The sequence below is a fragment of the Setaria viridis genome, chromosome 4 (genome assembly GCF_005286985.2).
Source record: "Setaria viridis chromosome 4, Setaria_viridis_v4.0, whole genome shotgun sequence".
Classification (NCBI taxonomy): domain Eukaryota; kingdom Viridiplantae; phylum Streptophyta; class Magnoliopsida; order Poales; family Poaceae; genus Setaria; species Setaria viridis.
In genome coordinates this window covers 16218865-16240241 of record NC_048266.2, presented here as the reverse complement: position 1 = coordinate 16240241, position 21377 = coordinate 16218865, and the positions used below count along the sequence as shown (strand labels likewise).

Genomic DNA, 21377 nt, shown 5'->3' with positions numbered 1-21377 from the left:
GCAGGCGAGCCGAGCGCCGCCGTCGCCCGATTCACCACCGAGGGGCACCACCGGGCCAAGCCACCACCACCACGGCAATCCTCTCGCCGAGACGAAGCCGATATGCCGGTCCTCGACACCTTCTCGCTGTTGAAACGTTGCCGCCGCGTGGAGACTGGCCACCGTCTGTTGCCGTCGCCGACTTCGATTCCAGCTGGAGTCCGACCGCCCGCCACCAGTGAGTGCACAACCGAGGTTCCCTCGCCCTCCTCTTCCAAGCCCTGCACTCGCCATCGACCCTAGTCACCTGGCAAGCCAGCCGGCCAGAGCTCCTGGTGAGAGGAGGAAGAAGCTCCGTCTCTTTTGTGATCAGGCCCTTGAGGAATCCAGTGTCATCTACCTTATGTCTTGGATGTTCTGCAGATAACCCCTTGGATCTATTAGATCCTTTGAATCATACCCAAGCCATCATCTTTTGCAGATCTAACCCTGAGCACATATCTATTCGCGAGCACTGTTTCACGTGTCTCAAGAATCTTCCCTGCTAGCCCCTGAACTCTATGGTTAATCATGTTGAGACCCTTGCAATCTTGTTTAGCTAGTAGAATCCACGTTTTAACTCTGTTTCTATCTGTTCAAGTTGCGTTAGGTTCATAATGACATAAAGTATACGTTAGTGGTGATGATTCCTTCATGCATGTTTTTGAAAATAAATTTGATACTAATTTTATTAATGCCTACTTCATATCCTTTTCTAAATAATAGCCAATTAGGTTATATATCGGTTTTTCATAAACAAAAGTTAATTTGATTAATGCTTATCTAAATAATTCTTCCAATTAAAAGCTAATTAGAGAGATACCTCGGCTTTTCGTAAATTAAATTCAATTTAATTAATGTTTATTCAATTTGCCTTCTAAATAAAACCTACATAGGTTATATCTCGAATTTTCATAATTAAATGTTAATTTGGCTAATATAAATACAAATGTGTTTTTAATATAATCTGCTTAGTTGAACTCGAAGTATAAAGTTATACGCTTAGATGCTTTTACATGCTTCTTCTAAACTCAAATGTTAATTTACATAAATTGTTCTTAAATATTTAGAAATAAATTTAGACTAAGTTTTACATCATCTTTTCTTATGAAAATGTAAATATGACTTGATTAATTCTAAGGATATTTCTCTCAAATATCTTTACATGATTTTTCTCAACTAAAATAAATGCAGCATGTAGCTCTTATCTTTTCTTTTATAATTCAAAACTCTCGATAGCTTTATTTTGTCAACCATAGTTTCGTTTTAAGTGTTCCTTACATTTGCGTAATTCTAGAATCGAACCCTATCCTTTAGTACGCTCTTTTAAAGCCTTTCTTTTGATTTGGTGTATTGTTCTTAGTTGTACTTATTTGTTTGCTTGTATGTTTGTGCTGGTAATTGCTTCGAGTAGAAGGATCGCTGTTCGCAAGATTTGAAGATTAAGAATTCCAAGAGAGCAAGAGCTGAAGAGCAGTAAGAGTAACTTTTCGTTGGAGAAAGGCAAGTATGTCCTTGTGCTTTTATCCCAATAACTTTATTTAATCACTATTACATATGCTTGCATTTAATTTGATGGGTCCTATTAAGGTTTGCCTAGTTTTTATGATCATTCCTTATCAACCAGATTTTATCATTCTGTTGGGTAGCTATGCTTGGCTGCTATACTTGGGTTATGGTGGTTTTAATGAACTCAATGATTAAACTTATTTATGCTATGCCTTTTAGCTAATACAAGATCACAATGCTTAATTGGAACATGGAGTGATCACCTAGGAAACCAGTGCAACCACAAGAACTATCATGGCTCTGGTCGTGGCTAATTAATTAGAGACTCTAGTTTGGGATAATCTTACCGAAAGGGCAAGAGGGGCTCATAGGTTGTATGATGGCTTGTCCAGCCAAGGGGTATACGCACCACTTGGGGGAGGGTTCATCCCCTTATGGGGAAACCTTAGCGGGTTATCACTTATCATGGAATCTTTGTAAAGGACTCGTAGCATCCCTATGCAATCACACCTCGGAAGTGTGGTATTGTGCCTGGCCAGCACAGCATGGTTAGGTCCAAAGTTCTTTTGAACTTTTACGCGACTTGTGGGTAAAGATGTGCAACCTCTGCAGAGTGTAAACCTGATCGATCAGCCGTGCTCACGGTCAAGAGCGGCCTGGACCCTCACATGATAATTGAACTTGAAGATGGACTTAAACAATGGTTTATGATATGTCTATGTATCTGTCATATGCTTATGGCTTATGGTTATTAATTGGGGGTTGGTATATACTTATACCCTTAGTCATCTGGTGCTAATAAAATTTGACCAACTAAAAATGCTTACTACAGTCAACCAGTCAGTCTTTCCTTGTTTAAACCTTGCATTCGTATTCTCTCCACACTTGTTGAGTACGACATGTACTCACCCTTGCTATAACCAACATTGCTCAAAAGAAGAAGCTGATATGAAGTTGTGTTGAAGATGGTGCTAAGTTCTAGGCATGTGCAACCCTCCAGTCGATTGCCTGTGAAGTTTGGGGCCTTCGTTTCTGGGATTAAGCGGTATATCTCTGATAGTCTTGTAAGTCTTTAATTGTTTTCCTTTACGTGATATTGTTGCTGTTATTCACTAATGATGTCACTATATGTATGAAATTTGATCCTGGCATACAGATAGGTAGCACTTGGTTTTGTTTTAAAACCGGGTGTGATAGAAGTGTATCAGAGTTGTATCGACTGTAGGACTTCAGTCTAGATAGCAATGGTCGTTTCCTAAAGTTTCTTTTGATATAAAATCTATTCTTGCCTTATCCTTGACCTTTCTGATAAATATCTTCACTCCTTGATCACTTTCTTTTCTCAATCCTCCTTGATCCCTCGAGCCCTTTTCATTTGCACTTCTTGTTTTGCAAATGTTAGACCCTCAATCCCTGTCTATTTATTTCCTCTCTCCTTGATCACTACTTGATCTTGATTATGCTTCTCCTTCTTGATGAATGATTTTACCTGTTTTAGGCAATACACCTCCTTGATTTTTTAGTGATATTGCTGCCCTCTCATCCCCTGTTCATTTATCCCCTTGATGTTTTACTTACTTACTTATCCTTGTAAACCTATCTCTTCCTTAACTTTATTTTCATAATATCCATCTTCCCCATTGTACCTGTCGTTGCTTTTCAAAATAAATGCTACCTTGGAATCTTTGCCTTGACTTTTGGTTCCAAAGTGTCTCGTTTTATTCAAAAATATCTAGATGATCCGTGCCACCTGTCTTAAAGCCTGCTCAAGACATCTGAAGAATGGAGTTACCAATTCACCACTAGAAGTCAAGCTTGAGCAATTGAAGCGTGCACCAAGAAGCTGGAGTCAATGCTGGATAAACTAAAGGATGCCTTACCCAAGAGTACTGTAAGTTGGAAGAGACAACCCCTACTTAGGAAGTACACCTTGCAGCCTTACTAACAACGATTAGCATCGTCCCTTGATTGTGTGTTGACTGGTGAAATTTTGTGTTTGCATGATGATGCTTGTTTTGATGAAATTATCTGATTTATTTCTTTATAATGATTGTTAGTGTATTGTGGATCTTCTACCTGCAATATCATCAGTTGCCTAGCTAGGTTCTTCTTTTGAATCTCCCATATCCTTGTCATTCAATGCTTTCTACCCGAGCCAATAGAGGACGTTAGAAAAGAGGGAACTAAGACAACACCAACGTCAACAAGCAGGAGTTAACATCACCACCACCGTCTCGCTGGAAGCAAGTTGAAGAATAGAAGGCTTTACTCTGATCTCCATCCTATTCTAATGATGATTACAAGAACCAAGAAGATGAAGAGAGCAGGGAGATTCTACTCGCAACAAGCAAAGATGAAAGACTATCCACTCAGCTATAAGAATCTTGTTGTCTCCCTCCTCTTTGTTTTTCTTTTCTCTCTTTGAATCTGCTTGTACCTCCCACATCCTTGTTATCTTTCTATTTCCCAATGAACATGGAAATGTGCACACATGCCAAAATAGAATGAGGGTAATCTTCATTGTCTGCATCTTTTTCCTTGAATAACCGGTCTCTCCCACACACAAGGGCTTCTAACATCTTTGGAGTTAGTGAGCTTCTTGACTCCCCAAGAATCCTACCTCCAAAACTAAGGTTGATTCGGAAGAAATGGTACTAAGAGGAATTGCGAGGAAATCGCGTGCCATAACTGATAAGACCGGGAACATCTCAGCATGTGCCTTCCACCAAGCCAAAATGTCAAAGTTTTCAATGTCTTCCACACAATCTTCTTCAAAGTAGATGTCAAATTCAGATTTTGGGGCGCGAGTCTTTCTCCGACTTGACTTGAAGTTTGCAAATTCTGATCCCAGCTGCCTTTTTGCAAGCACCGGTGAGCCCACAAAACTGCTGGCCTCACTTGAATATGTAATAGAGTATGCACTAACTCTCCTCAAGTGTTGCTCATACTCCTGAAATTATTTTTTTCATCCAAACTAGAGCAGCATTAACACTTGAATGAATCTGATCTGTATTGCTACAAATCTTCTGGTAGAAAAACTTTGCATATTCTGCTTTCCCCTTGGATCTAACATTGTTGCAATAACAATTCCAAGGTTGACATCATAGTCCTTTTTATTTTTGCGAGTAATAGGCTGGTTTGACTCATCAAAATCTTTACCCCAGTACTTTTCAAACTTGATCCCCATGGTTGTAGCTAGGTCTTGTAGTACCACACTTGTCTGCTAAGAAGGGTTATCCAAGGTATCCCGAATTGAAACAATCAAAAGCAAGAACATGTATGAAGTTGGTTTTCTATTAGCTGATATCACTTTTGTAGCCTCTTCAAAAGTTTTAAGAAACTTACAGATTGTCGGTGTTTTAGACCGGCAACCCGCCTAGGGGGTAGCCTAGGTGGTCTTTTGTGCAGTGGGTGTCGTCGAGAATCAAGGAGTCAATGGTGATGCAAGGAACACGATTTAGACAGGTTCGGGCTGCTAGATCGCGTAACACCCTATGTCCTGTGTGTTGGTTGTATTGAACTCGGACGAGTTGAGGGAGTTGTTCTTGAGGGGGTCCTTGCCCACCCTTATATAATCGGGGAGCAGGGTTACAAGCTAGAATCCTAGTCAGGTACAGTTACAGAGTTCTACTCAGTGTAGACAGAGTAGTTTCCATATGTATACCTAACTAGTCTTCGGGAGTCCGAGTGGGATACGCTTTGCTGCGTAGTCCCCAAGTCTTGATTACGCCGAGTACGCCCCTTAGTGGGCCGCAGAGGGCCTAGTCGTGGGCCTGGGATGCATGCCCGACAAGCCCCCGAGTACTTTGTAGTCGAGTGGCACAGTTCCGAGTACTCAGAAGCCGCTATCCGAGTAGTTCCCAGCAGAGGTTGTGGTGTCTTTGAGTACTCGAATACTGTCATGTGGCTAGAAAGTACTCTTCATTTGTTTTTTGCTTTCGAGTTGCTTTTGTCTTGAGAAATTATATGGTAGTGCAATGACAATCACACTCCATATGGAGTAGCTCCCGAGCCTTGTTTGAATCGAAGAATCAGGTTGAGGGTCAATCTCGTGGTCTGGTTATTTGTCTTCAGTAGTCTTCTAAAAAAGAAAACTTTGTCCAGCGGGTACGGTATCCGCAGCCCCCGAGCACTTAGGCGAATTTACCGTAGTCGATGAAGTGGTCAAACCTCTTGATTTGAGTAGCCGTTGGATATTATGGTGATAAATCCGGTTTATATCTGACCGTTGCATAATTGACGCTTGGAATCCGGAGGTGATGGGGATATAACGGGGGGACCTTATGGTTAGGGTTACATTTCTTTTTTTAGCAGATCTGTTTTGTCCCCCCCTTTTTTCGTTCGTCGTTGAGCCGTCGTGATTTCCAGTGCCTCCACCACCATTGTTGCTTCCTCCTTGCCTTTAAGAGAGATCTGACGTATGTTCTTCCCCTCATTGTTGTCCCCGAGGCCGACTGATGCGCATTAAAAAGATGGGGAAGAAACCCGAGAAGACTCAGGGTCAGGCTGCGGCATCCGGTAAGGTGAGATCCAAATCGAAGAAGGGGAAAGAGCTTGCGCTGCCGGCGCCAAAGGTTGGTCCAATGAACCAGACTGCGCCGCCACCACCTGGGATCACATGGCAGAATTCCGTGATGAGGGAGGTAGCTGTTCAGGTGCTGGTTGATGCGAACCTTCTCTAGCCAAAGCTGGAACTCGAGTGGAGGCCTGCTTTTGGCAATGCGTGGCAATTTGAGGAGCATCTGAATGAGACTGTCATGCTTGCACACTTTGTCGAGAGAGGACTAGCAGTGCCTACTTCTAACTTCTTCAGAGGTATTCTCGAGTACTACAAACTCCAGTTGGTTCACTTGAACCCCAATGGTGTACTTCATATCTCTATCTTTGTACACTTGTGTGAAGTATACCTGGGTGTCCATCCTAGTCTTGAGTTGTTTAGGAAGCTGTTTCGCTGTAAGCCGCAGCCTAGCTCGATTAGGACAGAGGTTTTTGGAGGTGCCGGGTTCCAGCTTAGGAACTCGGGCGCTTATCTTGACTACAATTTGACTGACTCGCATGGTGACTAGAAGAGAAGATGGTTTTATATCGGGAATCATAACCTCTCTTTGCCAGTAGTCACTGGACATGCACCAAAGCACGCGGCAAATTGGGTGAGCGAGCCTGAAGACACCCCTGAGATTTCCAACCTGCTGACTCAAATTGCTGAGTTGAAGTCATTGGGCTTGACTGGCATCAATGTGGCTGCCAGTTTTCTCAAGCGGAGAGTTCAGCCTTTGCAGCAGCGGGCTCGCTCAAGCTCGGAGTACTCGGGTTTCAATGACCTGTCTCGTATGTCTCCTGATGACATATCTGATGATGATGTGGAGGCTTTGCTGGTGAAGTTCTTTAGGAATTATCAGGGGGTACCGGTTATTCTAGGAGTCCTTCGTCAATTTGACAGCTGGTATGGGCCACAAGAGGTATGTTTTTTTTGCTTGACTTGTAGTTTTTGAGATGTTGGGATATCGCTGAGTAAACTTGTTTGCAATCCCGTGTTCTTTTTGGGTATCTGTCGCAGTTTGAGAGGGAGGAGGTAGTCGTGTCTGATTCTGAAGATGAGCCTTCTCCTCCTGCAAAAAAGCGCCGAGTAGTTCAAAAGAGGGCTTTTGTGAAGTCTGCTTTGACGTCGAGTTTGGCCCCTGAAGAGTCGTAGAGTAACAAGGTGCGTAGTCGTTTGTTCTTGGTAATTTTTGTAGAGTTGTCCTTTAATCCTTGATGATTTTAGTTGACTGGGAAGGCTGTCGATGCGACTCTTGGTGGTGGCGAGGCTACTTCTGCCGAGGAAGTCGCTGCCGTCAAGGATATTGTTAGCGTTGTGGCTGTTGAAGATTTGCCGGTGGGGGTGCCGCTTGTAGATTCAGGAGCAGCCCCCGAGCCTAAAGTCCCGACACTGTCGGCTACCAAGTTGCCAGTCCTTGACCAGGTAGTTTTAGGTTTGCCTGCTGGGGTGGCAGATGTTGCAAAGGCAGAATCACCAGTGATTGCTGCTGGCTCCTTGTTGTCAAATGTTATTGCTAGTGGTGACTTTTTTCTTACTATTTTTGCTGGTCCGCAGTTTTCGTAGTCTTATCTTCAACTTTTTTAGGACTTGGCGAAAATATCGCACCTTCGGCTGACCCTGTGGTGCCAAGTACTCGACCAATGGTCATTGAGAAGAAACATGTGCGTCTACTGCCGCGTTCGTCCTGGTGAATTTTTAAGTCTTTTCTTTGTATCGTGTTTTTGAGCTTTCTGAAGCATGTGTGATGACTCCGTGTTTTGATGCAGGGATGCGGAGGACACTATCCCTGTGGACACAGAAGTGGAGTCTTGTCCTTCGACTACTCTTTCTGGTCCTTTGGTTGATTTGACTGTTGATGACGTACCCAAGGTTGACACAAGCCGCCTTGGTGCCACTATGTCCGTGCTTCAAGAAGTGCTATGTTCAGTGGAGAGCCCTACGGTCCCTTCAGGTTCTGGAGGTGTGCCATCTTCAACGTTGACTGGTGGTACCCTAGCTTTAGTTGATGTGACTAAAGCGGATGAGGCTGGCGCACCGGGTATGTAGTCGAAGTATAGGTGTTCTTTATTGAAGTCGATGTGTTATATCCTGTGACGACTAATGTGTGTTGTTTGTCAGGTACTGTCTTGGGTGGAGCTCTAGAGCCTCAGATTGTTAAAAATGCTGAAGGTCCAGTGCTCAAGCTACCATCGGAGTCTGAGTTTTGGAGAGCTATCCAGAGCTTTTAGGTGTGCGTTTTCTTTTGTCTAACTGTTTTTTCCTGAAAACTTGACGATTTTCTTTTATTCACAGGATCTTTATGACAGTGCTCAAAGGAATGCTCGGGCCCTCCAAGAGCGAAATGATTCCGTGCAACGGTTGGTGCAATTGGAGCACGAGTACAGCCGTCTCATCAAGTCCTTGAAGGTTCATGAGGAGGTTGCGAAGTCCTTTGCTGTGGAGCAGAGGGATCATGAAATTTTGCAAGAGAAGTTGGAGAGCCGCTATAAGTCTTTGAATAAGAAATATCAAGGTAAGTACTCGCGATTTTTGAGTATTTTCGACTATAGTCGAGGGTTTTTGAACTGTTGCCTTGTTGCAGAGCTCAAGAGAAAAGAGGCTGTTGTGAGTAGTCAGCTTCTTGACTGGAGGAATGCGCATGACCGAGTAGTTGACGAGGCTGATCGTCTCCACGCATCGCTAGCTGAAGCTCAGGCTGCATGTGAGCATCAGAGGGATAGAAAGAATCAGAATGGAGTTATGCTCGCTATGGCCATGGTGGCTTGTAGAGATCATGGCTAGACCATAGGAAGACTTCGAGGTGAGCTCCAAGAGTTAACTGATGCTGCGCGGGATGTGGTAAATGCCATTGCTCCTCTTGACGATGATGCAGAGCCCCGTTCATTAGTCGAGCGGCTGAAGACTGCTCCGGGTAAAGTTGCTAGCCTCTGCAAGGCTGTTTGTAAACAAGTCCTTGCGGTGTTGCTCAGAACTGCACGGAGGATGCTTATGCGCAATATCTTGAGGAGGCTGAGCCAATCGCTTTGAAGATGTCTGAGTTTGTATCTTTGGAAGAGCCTTAGGCTTGTATAGCCTTATAATCTGCCGAGTACTTTGTTTACCCGAGAGAATCTTTGAATTTTGTTTGAAGTCTATTGAGTGATTATCAATTCTTGTCATTTTGGAACAAGTCTGACTTCCAGCTGAGTAGTCGTGGGGTCGTCAATTATTGCCATTGCTATTTTGAAAGTACTCTATCCCTTTACTCTCCAAGGGAGGTGCACGGGTGTACTGTACTATTTTGGCTTTTTGTGGCGTGAATGCCTTCCCGTGAATGGAGATAGATGGCATCTTGCTAACTTGTTAGTACTTGTCACGAGCGAATAGTAACTCCCGAGTGGGTGGTGGTTGTGGCGTTTGGCTATAAATAGACTGCCGTGGAGGTCGATCAAAATCAGGCTTGAGTAGCGATGGACTGCTTTCGATTGCTTTTATTTGATTGTAGAGAAACTTCAAAGAGTACTCTGGTGCTAGAAGATTCCTCGTAGATTAGAGCCACCTTCCCTTCACAGACTCTAGTGCTCGTAGGGATAGCCGCGATGCTAGAAGAATCCTCGTAGGAGGGTTTGTCGCGTGCCTCATGTTTCAGCTCGTGATCTAACTAAGTCCGTGCTGGAACTCACGAGTGATGGGTGATGAGTGCCGCGGTCTTTATCCGGCTCTCTTATTAGAGGTGGAGGTGTGGCATGCAGTGTGGGACGGCTCGCCGAAGCTAGCAAGGGAGCAGTCTTGGTTTTTTCTCCCTTATGCAGCTCTCGGGATTCATCATTGCCGCTGTCGAGGTAGTGCGGTGCAGGAGTTCCTGGTGTTGTTTGGGAGGAGGACCTGGATATGGCTGCATTTTGCGCAGCTTCCTTGCATGCGGGCCCTTCCCTTTGTAGTAGTCGTTAGGCCTGTGTGGTCTTGTGATATTGTAAAAGCCTGAGGCTTAAATGCAAACTGCCAATAGGCAATTGCTTGTAGTCTTTGCTGTGCTGTTATGTTGTGTTTTGAGTACCCTTACTCTGTTATGAGTAATCACATGTAACTTCAAAATTTGTTGTGGTTGAAGCAGTCTCAAGTAAAAAATTGTTTTGCCCTTTGAAGTTTTGGAACTCGCACTGAGGCTTTGGTGCCTGCAGGAGTTGATTTTGGTAAAGTCATGTGTCAAGACTAGAGCATCAGTAGTTGGAGTCGAGCTGTAGGCTCCGGGTAGCTGGCAAATGAGTTTGTTTGTGAGACTTGGGGCGGAGGCCCGAGTACGTTTATCTACTATGGGTAGTAGCGACAGAGATGTTCTATATTCCAGGAATTTGGTATTTGTTCTCCTAAAAGTTCTTGTAGTCTGTATGATCCGGGTCCTGTGACTTTGGATACGATGTAGGGACCTTTCCATGGCGAATTGAGTTTGTGCAACCCTGATGTGTCCTGGATTCGTTTAAGGACCATGTCGCCTAAGTTAAAGGATCACTCCTTAATGTTGCAGTCGTGGTAGCGTCTTAGCCCGTCGAGGTATCTGACTGATTGTATGAGGGTTGTGCATCTTGCCTCTTCCAGACTATCCAGATCCAGTTGTCTTGTTTCTTCTGCTATTCCTTCATCGTATTGTTTGACTGCAGGAGAGTGCCACATGACATCTGCGGGGAGGATAGCTTCTGACCCACACACAAGGAAATAGGGGAGAACCCAGTGGACTTGCATGGTTGGGTTTGTAGTCCCCACAAGGCGTTAGGTAGTTCTTTGAGCCATTTGCCTCCTTTTGTGTTGCCAATATCATGTAGTGTTTTCTTGAGTGCTTCGAGTATCATGCCGTTAGCGTGCTCAACTTGTCCATTGGCTCGTGGATGAGCAATTGAGATGTATCGTACATCAATGCCACTGTTCTCGCAGTATTCCCAGAAGTCATGGTTGTTGAAGTTGGATCCCAGATCGGTAACTATTCTGTTTGGGAAACCGTAACGGTGTACGATTTCGTCCAAGAAGTCGAGGACTCGGTCTGCCTTGGGGCAAGTGACGGGTTTGACCTCGATCCATTTGGTGAATTTGTCGATGGCCACGAGTACTCGGTTGAAACCTCCTGGAGCAGTTGGCAGTGGTCCTATCATGTCTAGCCCCTAGCAAGCGAAGGGCCACGTTGGAGGGATTGTGATTAGTTTGTAGGCGGGGGACGTGTTGCTGTTTGGTGAAGAATTGACAGCCTTGGTATTTTTGGACCAATTGTTTTGCGTCGGCCAACGCCATGGGCCAGTAGAAGCCCGCTCGGAAAGCTTTACCTACGATTGTTCGTGAAGATGCGTGGTTGCCACAGATCCCTTTGTGAATTTCTTCCAAGATTTCTTGGCCATCTTCTCGGGTGACACATTTCATGAGTATTCCTGATGATGCGCTTTTCCTATAGAGCTTATCTCCGACTAGAACGTAATTTTTGCCTCGTTGGGAAATTTGCTCAGCTTGATTTTTATCTGATGGTAACTTATGGTCTTTGATGTAGTCGATAAAGGGTGACCTCCAGTCGACTTCGATTATCATGATTTCCCAATTAGTTTCTGTAGTCTTGACCACTAATGGTGTGACTTTTTCTGGTATGGAGGGTTTATGGAGTTCGTGTACAAAAATTCCTGCTGGGACTTCTGCATGAGTCGAGCCCATTTTTGATAACACGTCAGTGGCTACATTGTTGTCGCGGGCGATATGATGAAATTCCAAGCTTGAAAACTTGTTTTCCAGTTTTTGGACTTCTTTGCAGTAGGCGTCCATGTTTTCCTTGTTTCGATCCCATTCATCATTGACTTGGTTGATAACGACTAGCGAGTTGCCATATACTAGTAGTCGTTTGATTCCGAGGGAGATTGCGAGATGAAGACCGTGTAGCAGTGCTTCATACTCGGCTTCATTGTTTGAGACTTCCCAAAAGATTTGAAGTACGTATTTGAGTTGGTCTCCTTTTGGAGAAATTAAGAGTACTTCTGCGCTGGCTCCTTCGAGCTTGAGGGAACTGTCGAAGTACATGACCCAGTGTTCTGGCCTCTCGATTGGTATTGGTACTTGGTTTTTTGTCCATTCAGCCATGAAGTCGACCAAAGCTTGAGATTTGATAGCTGTTCTTGGTTTAAAATCTAAAGATAGAGCTTTGAGCTCTACTGCCCATTTGGAAATTCTACCCATGGCATCTCTGTTGTGGAGGATTTCGCCAAGCGGGAAGTCGGTGATAACTAAAATGTTGTGTTCTTGAAAATAGTGCCGTAGTTTTCGTCAGGTGAGTAGAATTGCGTAGAGCAGCTTTTGTATTGGCTGGTACCGAGTTTTGGAGTCTGAGAGTACTTCGTTGACGAAGTAAACGTGTCTCTAGACTTTATAAACGTGGCCTGTTTCAGAACGTGGCTATGTATAGGAGCAAATCCTTGTTTGGGGATGGAGCGGTGAGGATTGGTGGTTTTGACAGAAAGTCTTTGAGTTGCGTCAAAGCTTGGTCTGCCTCTTCTGTCCATTTAAATCTGTCCTGTCGTTTGAGAAACTTGAAGAAGGGAAGTCCTCGTTCTCCAAGTCTCGAGATGAATTGATTAAGAGCTGCCATGCAGCTCGTAAGTTTCTGCACATCCTTGATGCTAGCTGGTGCTTGCATATTTGTGATGGCAGATATTTTCTCTGGGTTGGCTTCAATGCCGCGATGGCTAATGATGAACCCGAGTAGTTTGCCGGAGGTACACCAAAAACACATTTTGTAGGGTTAAGTTTCCAGCGAAAAGCTCGTAGGCTTGAAAATGTTTCCTCCAAATTGATGATGAGGTCCTCCTAGTTTCTTGTTTTGACGACTACATCGTCCACGTAAGCTTCTATGTTGCGATGCAATTGTTTCTCGAAGCACATCTGTATAGCATGCTGGTATGTTGCGCCTGCGTTTTTTAATCCAAATGACATTGTTTTGTAGCAAAAAGCCCCAAATCAAGTGATGAAGGCTGTTTTAGCTTGATCTTCTTCTTTGAGGCTTATCTGATGGTAACCTGAGTAACCGTCGAGAAAGCATAGTAAATCGCACCCGGCGGTAGAGTCGAATACCTGGTTGATCCTGGGTAGTCATAAAGGGTCCTTTGGACAGTGTTTGTTAAGATCTGTGTAATCGATGCACATTCTCCATTCATTGTTTTTCTTGCGAACGAGTACAGGGTTGGCACTTTGTTGATTGCTTCTCATCTGTCTTGGGCGAACCTCCGGAGGCGCTGTCGTTTTGGGGTAGTTTTGGGGTCAACATTTAGGGAATGCTTGATCCGTTCATTGGGCACACCAGGCATGTCAGTCAGCTTCCAGGCGAAGATATCATGGTTAGCCCGAAGGAAACTGATGAGCGCGGTTTCCTATTTAGGATCTAGCCCTGTCCCAATCAGAGCTGTCTTAGAAGGATCGCCGGTGATATGAACCCGCTAGGGTTGATTCCCGATCTTTCGATGAGAGGCATGGGATAACTCGATTGGTCGATGGAGACGACATTCACGGCCCGACTACAGCCTTCCAAGCTGCGCCTTAGCAACCGATACACCACCTCCAATGGCTGCCGCGATCTTGTGGAGCGCGTCACCCGTCCACTAGGGCACTCGTCCTGCAAGCAATCGAAGAACTAGCAAGAACAAGTATAACAAGTACCGAATTTACTAGATGAAAATGAAGGTTTCCAACTCAATCTCAATAAGGTGGGGTTCCGAAGACAGGAAGACGGGCGGCTGATCCAGCATGCGCGCTTACAAGCAAGTAGCGAGAGCTAAACTTGATCTAAACAAAACCCAATCTGTTTGTGGCGGCTCTAATCCTTATTAATGCCTAGGAGGACGACCAGGAGGGTGTTGGGGTCGTGCTCCAACCCTAGGACATGTCCCTAATGGACCCAACTTCATACACGGCCCATTAGGCCAAAATAAGGTGACACAGCACTAGAAAACCTATCGGTAGTAAATTAGTCATTGCGACCACCTCAGACCAGATATAGAATTGAGTTCAAATCCATATGAAAATAGACTTCATAAAAAATCCGTGAAGTACTTGAACGTCCCAATCCGTGTCCGTATGCGACCGTGGTGACCATCACAAGTTGGTACTGTCCTGGAGTCCAAATCCAGCCTGCGCGAGTCCGTTTCCCTTTCGGTCTTCTCCATGGTTCCTAACTAAAACAAGAGTGCACGCGTTTCCATGGTCTAAATAGGATGGACAGGAACTCAAGAGTGAACTTACTTGATGATTAAGTTGATGAGCACGGGCGCAAGTTATAGGACCAGAAACTGGTACTTGTGGATGCGTGGATGTATCGTTGGTGTTGATGTCCTCATCATCCTCCCCTTCTTGCATTTGAGTCGTCCTCGACTCAAGCTCGTCTTCTTCTCCCAAATATGGCTTCAAATCTACAATGTTAAATGTGGGACTAACCCCAAAATTGGCAGGCAGATCGAGCTTATATGCATTATCATTAACTTTCTCCAACACTTTAAAGGGTCCATCATCCCGAGGCATCAATTTAGACTTTCGCAATTCAGGAAACCTATCCTTTCTCAAGTGCAACCAAACTAAGTCGCCAGGTTCAAATATGAGTTCCTTTCTACCTTTATCACCGGCAAACTTATATTTAGCATTCATACGCTCTATGTTTTCTTTAGTTGTTTCATGCAGTTTTAACATCAATTCAGCACGCTGAGTAGCATCAAAATTTAATTTTTTAGAAGATGGCAAAGGCATCAAATCAATAGGAGTACGAGGCAAGAAACCATATACAATCTAAAATGGGCACATCTTTGTAGTAGAATGCAGCGAACGATTATAAGCAAATTCAATATGAGGCAAGCAATCTTCCCACATCTTAATGTTCTTCTTTAAAACAGCCCGTAACATAGTAGACAATGTTCTATTGACAACTTCAGTTTGACCATCAGTTTGGGGATGACATGTAGTAGAAAATAAAAGCTTAGTTCCTAGTTTTCCCCATAAAGTCTTCCAAAAATGACTAAGAAATTTAGCATCACGATCAGAAACAATTGTGTTGGGCACACCATGCAAACGAACAATTTCTCGAAAGAACAAATCAGCAATATGGGTAGCATCATCAGTTTTATGACATGGTATGAAATGTGCCATTTTAGAAAATCTATCAACAACCACAAACACACTATCATGGCCCTTCCTAGTCCTTGGCAAACCCAACACAAAATCCATAGAAATATCTTCCCAAGGAGCACTAGGAACAGGTAGAGGCAAATACAAACCGTGTGGATTTAATCGTGACTTAGCCTTTTGGCAAGTCGTGCAACGAGCAACAAACTTCTCCACATCTCTTCTCATCTTTGGCCAAAAGAAATGACCAGCAAGGACGTCCTCCATTTTCTTCACTCCAAAATGCCCCATCAAGCCACCTCCATGCGCTTCCTGTAGCAATAACAAACGAACGGAGCTAGCTGGAATGCATAGCTTGTTAGCTCTAAACACAAACCCATCACTAACGATGAATTTGTTCCATACTTTTCCATCTTTGCAATGCAGCAACACAACTTTAAAATCAGCATCATTAACATATTGGTCTTTAATTGTTTCTAATCCAAAGATTTTGTAATCAAGTTGATTCAGCAAAGTATATCTCCTAGACAAAGCATCAACAATAACATTCTCTTTCCCTTTCTTATGCTTAATAACATAAGAAAAAGATTTAATAAATTCAACCCACTTAGCATGTCTACGGTTCAAATGTCCTTGACTACGAATATGTTTCAAAGATTCACGATCAGAATGAATAACAAATTCTTTGGGCCACAAGTAATGCTGCCAAGTTTCTAATGTGCGAACAAGAGCATACAATTCCTTATCATAAGTAGAATAATTCAGAACTAGCCCACTCAATTTTTCACTAAAATATGCAACAGGTTTGCCATCTTGTAACAAAACACCACCCAATCCAATTCCACTAGCATCACATTCAAGCTCAAAAGTCTTATTAAAATTAGGGAGTTGGAGGAGGGGTGCATGTGTCAACTTATCTTTCAGCATGTTGAAGGAGTTTTCTTGTACTTTGCCCCAACTAAAAGGCACTCCCTTCTTCGTAAGCTCATTCAATGGTGCAGCAATGGTGCTGAAGTCCTTCACAAAACGGCGATAGAAACTAGCAAGTCCTAGGAAACTTCGCACTTGTGTGGTAGTCTTTGGTACAGGCCATCCCTGTATAGCTTCCACCTTAGCTTGATCAACCTCAATTCCCTGTGGAGTCACAACATAACCAAGAAAAGACACTCGATCGGTGCAAAAGGTGCACTTTTCAAGGTTACCAAATAAATGCGCATCTCGTAAAGCATTAAAAACAGCACGTAAGTGATCAAGGTGGTCATCCATAGACTTGCTATAAATCAATATATCATCAAAATAGACCACAACAAATTTTCCAATGAAAGCACGAAGAACCTCGTTCATTAATCTCATGAAAGTACTAGGTGCATTAGTTAACCCAAAAGGCATGACTAACCACTCATATAAACCAAATTTAGTTTTAAAAGCAGCTTTCCATTCATCTTCTAATTTCATACGAATCTGGTGGTACCCACTACGCAAATCAACTTTGGAAAACACAACAACACCACTAAGTTCATCAAGCATGTCATCCGATCGTGAAATAGGGTGTCGATATGGAATGGTGATATTATTGATAGCTCTACAGTCAACACACATACGCCATGTTCCATCTTTCTTAGGCACTAAAATAACCGGAACAGCACAAGGACTAAGAGACTCACGCACATAACCTTTGTCGAGTAGTTCTTGCACTTGCCGCTGAATTTCTTTCGTTTCTTCCGGATTTGTCCTATATGGCGTACGGTTTGGCAAAGATGCAATAGGAATAAGATCAATTTGGTGCTCAATCCCTCGTATCGGTGGCAGCCCCACTGGGATCTCACTTGGAAACACATCAGCATACTCCTGCAAAATGTTAGCAACAACAGGAGGCAAAGAATGCTGCATGTCATGAACCGAAATCAAAGCATCCTTGCATACCAAAGCATAGGCAGCAGAAGTGGAAGCAACCAATTCATTAATATCAGATTTAGTAGCAAGCAAGCAATGTCCTTTCAATCTTATCTCATCTTTCTTACTACTAACAGATTTGATATTTTTTTCGCTCTCGGTTTTAGTTTTCTTAGCTTTAGCAACATCATCACGCACAATAGCTTCAGGAGACATAGGAAGCAAAACAATTTTCTCATCATGGTGTATGAGAGAATACTGATTTGATCTACCATGATGCATACAATCCGTATCAAATTGCCATGGTCTACCTAGCAGAATATGATAAGCTTCCATAGGCACAACATCACATTCAACAACGTCATGATATGATCCAATAGAAAAATTAATTCGCACCAGTCTCGTTACCTTAACCTTACCGCTATTGTTGAGCCATCGAATATGATATGGATGTGGGTGCGGTTTAGTTGTAAGTGCAAGCTTCTCCACCATATCGCTGCTAGCCAAGTTGTTGCAGCTACCTCCATCAATTATCAAACGGCACGAACACTCTTTAATGACACATTTTGTTTGGAACAGTGTATGCCGCTGATTTTGCTCCGCCTTCTCTATTTGTGCATTAAGCACACGCTGCACAATGAGGCTCTCATAATGATCTGCATCCTCTGCACCAATCTCTTCTTCTGGTTGTTCCTCACTACGTGCATGGTCAGCAGCAAGCAAACCAAGTGTATCTTCATCAAAATTACTAGCAGAGGAATACCCACCATCTTCTTTGACTACCAAAACACGCTTGCTAGGATAGTCATGCTGCACGTGTCCAAAGCCCTTGCATCGATGGCACTGAACATCTCTTGTTCTACCCGTGGATGCAACCGAAGTGGTACTAGTGGCTGGTTTCTGGGTAGTCTTGGTTGCTGAATTTGTGGGAGGAGCACGTTGCTTGTCGCTGGACAGAGATGGTGGTGCCGGCAGACTCGGAGAGTGAGCGGGTGGAGGTGCACGTCCGGTCAAAGAAGTAGTCGTGCGCGGCTGCCATGATGTAGATTTTCCTGCAGAAATATTAGTCTTGGTACTAGCACGTCGCCCCTGCACTTCCCTTTCAGCTTTACAAGCAAGATGAAACAAACGGGTTACGTTAGTATAATCTTTATAAGCAAGGATGTCCTGAATTTCACGGTTTAAACCATCCAAAAATCTAGCCATAGCAGGTTCCTCACCCTCCTCTAAGTTACAACGCAGCATACCCATTTGTAACTCCTGATAATATTCTTCTACACTTTTAGCACCCTGTCTCAATTGTTGCAACCTATTTAAAAGATCAGGTGCATAGTAAGAAGGAACAAATCTAGCTCGCATGACCCGTTTCAAAGCATCCCATGTTTGTGGCATGTTATTAGGATTTTTCTTGCCATGTTCTATCCACCAAACAGAAGCAAAATCAGTGAACTCACTAGTAGCAGCCCTAACACGTGCATTTTTAGGAAACTCATGACATGCAAACTTTTGATCAATAGCAATTTCCCAAGTAATATATGCATCATGATCATATTTACCATCAAAAGGAGGTATCTTAAATTTTATCTTATTGAAAGCATCATCATTATTATGTACCTCGCGTCGTCGGTAACCACCCATACCTCTGTGATTATTGCGTAGTCGTCGGCGATCATGAGCATCTGGGTCATCTTGTTCAGTATCAGCATCCCAATTGTCCTCGACACGCTCATCCTTGTTGTTATCTCCATCATGTCCATTAGTGGTTTTGGCGTGCATCTCATCAAAGCGCCTCAAAATAGCAGCAAGGCTTTTGTCAATACGAGCGACTGACGTCTCCAGCCCTGTAGGCTTGGTGTAGGTGGCAAGCTGCGTGGCCTCCAACTGCCCAATCTTCTCATTCGTCACCTGCAAATCATCATCGAGCCCCTCGACGTGCCCCTTCACTAGCTTTTTAAAATGTTGTATGATGCCCTTGGTGCGGGGAGAATGTGGCATATTCTGACTATCCTCTAATCCTGTCATGGTTAGACAAACAAAGGCAACAAGAAAACAGGTGAAGAAATAAAAACCCTACAGCTATTAGGATGTAGCTACTGCAAGGCGCTCACTCTCAACCCGTTACACAAGCTCTTACCAATTCTTACCTTGCTCAATAGGGAGGACGGCTACCAACAAGTCTGCAACCGTGGAATGAAGTGTATCGGTGCCGCAACAACAGGACCTGTCAAGCTGTAGTCGAAATATATGGAGCTATAGGTGGGCTGAAGCAAGGAAGTACTAGAACCATGTTAGTTGCAAGCAAATTGAACAAACGCTCAACGACGTTATTGTGCTGGTCCTAGGCTAGTACGTGCTAGAGACACGAGCCTGGACACAAACAAAATCACTAAGCTGCAGCAAGGAAGGATCACAAGGAGAGGAAAAAAACAACAAAAGAAAAACCCTTCTCTTCTTCTTTATCGTTCTTTTCTTTCTTCCTTTCTTTCTGTCTTTCTTTTCTTTTCTTTTCTTTTTCTTTTCTTTTTTTTCATGTAGCACAAAACTAAAATTTTGCAACAAGAAATAACAAGCTACTTACAACAATTAAATGCTTCCTTGGGAAGGGTGATTCAGTAGCAATGTCAAACAAGTGGTTGTTTTGCAAAACCAGCAGATGCGCAAATCTCAAGGGTGATTGCGAAGCACTCAGACTGAATTTGGGACCAAGGACAGATCTGTTGGAAAGAGGATAAGTTCAGGTTTCCAGATTGTATTCAAACTCCCTATTCGGACTCCTGATAATGGAAATATGGTGCTTTTCTTTTCAGGATAAAACAGGACTCCAAATCGAATTCTGTTTTGAACTTGTGGGATTTCCTTTTTGGAGATGGAAGTATGGACGTGGATGAAACCTCCAAGGATGTGGTTTGGTAAATAGTGGTAAACAAAACAAAGGAATTTGGAAATCCAAATTGATTTGTGGAGAGAAACAAATAAACTCAAATCTGCGATAGTGACACAAACGTGACAAGAACTCAAAACTCTAAACGACTAGACGCTAAGACCAGCAACTTGACACGACGATGCAACTGTTAATTCAATAAGCCCTAACTAAGCAGTAATAGTAAAAGGCTCAAAGGGTTTTTTGGGATTATGGAGAACTAAGCTACTAATTTTTTTGGCCTTTTCTAGACTATAGGAAATTAAAAACAACAAAGAACTAGAAGTCTCTCACCGATAAACCTTGCTCTGATTACCAACTGATATGAACCCGCTAGGGTTGATTCCTGATCTTTCGATGAGAGGCATAAGATAACTCGATTTGTCGATGGAGACGACGTTCACGGCCCGACTACAGCCTTCCAAGCAGTGCCTTAGCAACCGATACACCACCTCCAATGGCTGCCACGATCTTGTGGAGCGCGTCACCCGGCCACTAGGGCACTCGTCCTGCAAGCAATCAAAGAACTAGCAAGAACAAGTATAACAAGTACTACATTTACTAGATGAAGATGAAGGTTTCCAACTCAATCTCAATAAGGTGGGGTTCCGAAGATAGGAAGACGGGCAGCTGATCCAGCACGCATGCTTACAAGCAAGTAGCAAGAGCTAAACTTGATCTAAACAAAACCCAATCTGTTTGTGGTGGCTCTAATCCTTATTAATGCCTAGGAGGATGACCAGGAGGGTGTTAGGGTCGTGCTCCAACCCTAGGACATGTCCCTAATGGACCCAACTTCATACACGGTCCATTGGGCCAAAATAAGGTGACGCAGCACCAGAAAACCTATCAGTAGTAAATTGGTCATTGCGACCGCCTCAGACTAGATATGGACTTGAGTCTAGATCCATATGAAAGTAGACTTCATAAAAAATCCATGAAGTACTTGAACGCCCCAATCCGTGTCCGTATGCGACCGTGGTGACCATCACAAGTTGGTACTATCCTGGAGTCCGAATCCAGCCTGCGCGAGTCCGTTTCCCTTTCGGTCTTCTCCATGGTTCCTAACTAAAACAAGAGTGCACGCATCTCCATGGTCTAAATAGGATGGACAGGAACTCAAGAGTGAACTTACTTGATGATTAAGTTGATGAGCACGGGCGCGAGTTGTAGGACCAGAAACTAGTACTTGTGGAGGTGTGGATGTATCGTTGGTGTTGATGTCCTCATCAGCCGGTCTGGAGATCAACTATTTTGAAGTCTTTCTCACTTGTTGGCTTCACTTTTGCTGGCCCCATTTTGTTTTCTGGGATTTTGAGTTCTATTGGATGAAGCTTCTTTGAAGCTGAAAAAACTTGTTGCATGGGACTGGGTCCTTGAGAAGTTGCT

At 43.6% G+C, this 21377-nt stretch overlaps 1 protein-coding gene across 1 annotated transcript; it reads right to left on the bottom strand.

Annotated features, from left to right (window-relative positions):
* Window positions 1–10552: 10552 nt before the first annotated feature.
* Window positions 10553–19090, bottom strand: LOC140222589 (uncharacterized). Its single transcript, XM_072293431.1, has 2 exons — window positions 16378–19090; window positions 10553–10740 (listed from the first exon to the last, which is right to left on the bottom strand). The coding sequence occupies exons 1-2, from the start codon at window positions 19088–19090 to the stop codon at window positions 10553–10555; spliced, it is 2901 nt and encodes a 966-aa protein (XP_072149532.1).
* Between the last annotated feature and the right edge of the window lie 2287 nt (window positions 19091–21377).

Coding starts and splice junctions, on each gene's coding strand:
- LOC140222589 (XM_072293431.1), bottom strand. CDS start 19,090: ATGACAGGATTAGAGGATAGTCAGAATATGCCACATTCTCCCCGCACC. Junction 10,741..16,377: donor ACGAGATGCGCATTTATTTG/GTAACCTTGAAA, acceptor TGTGTGGGTCAG/AAGCTATCCTCCCCGCAGAT.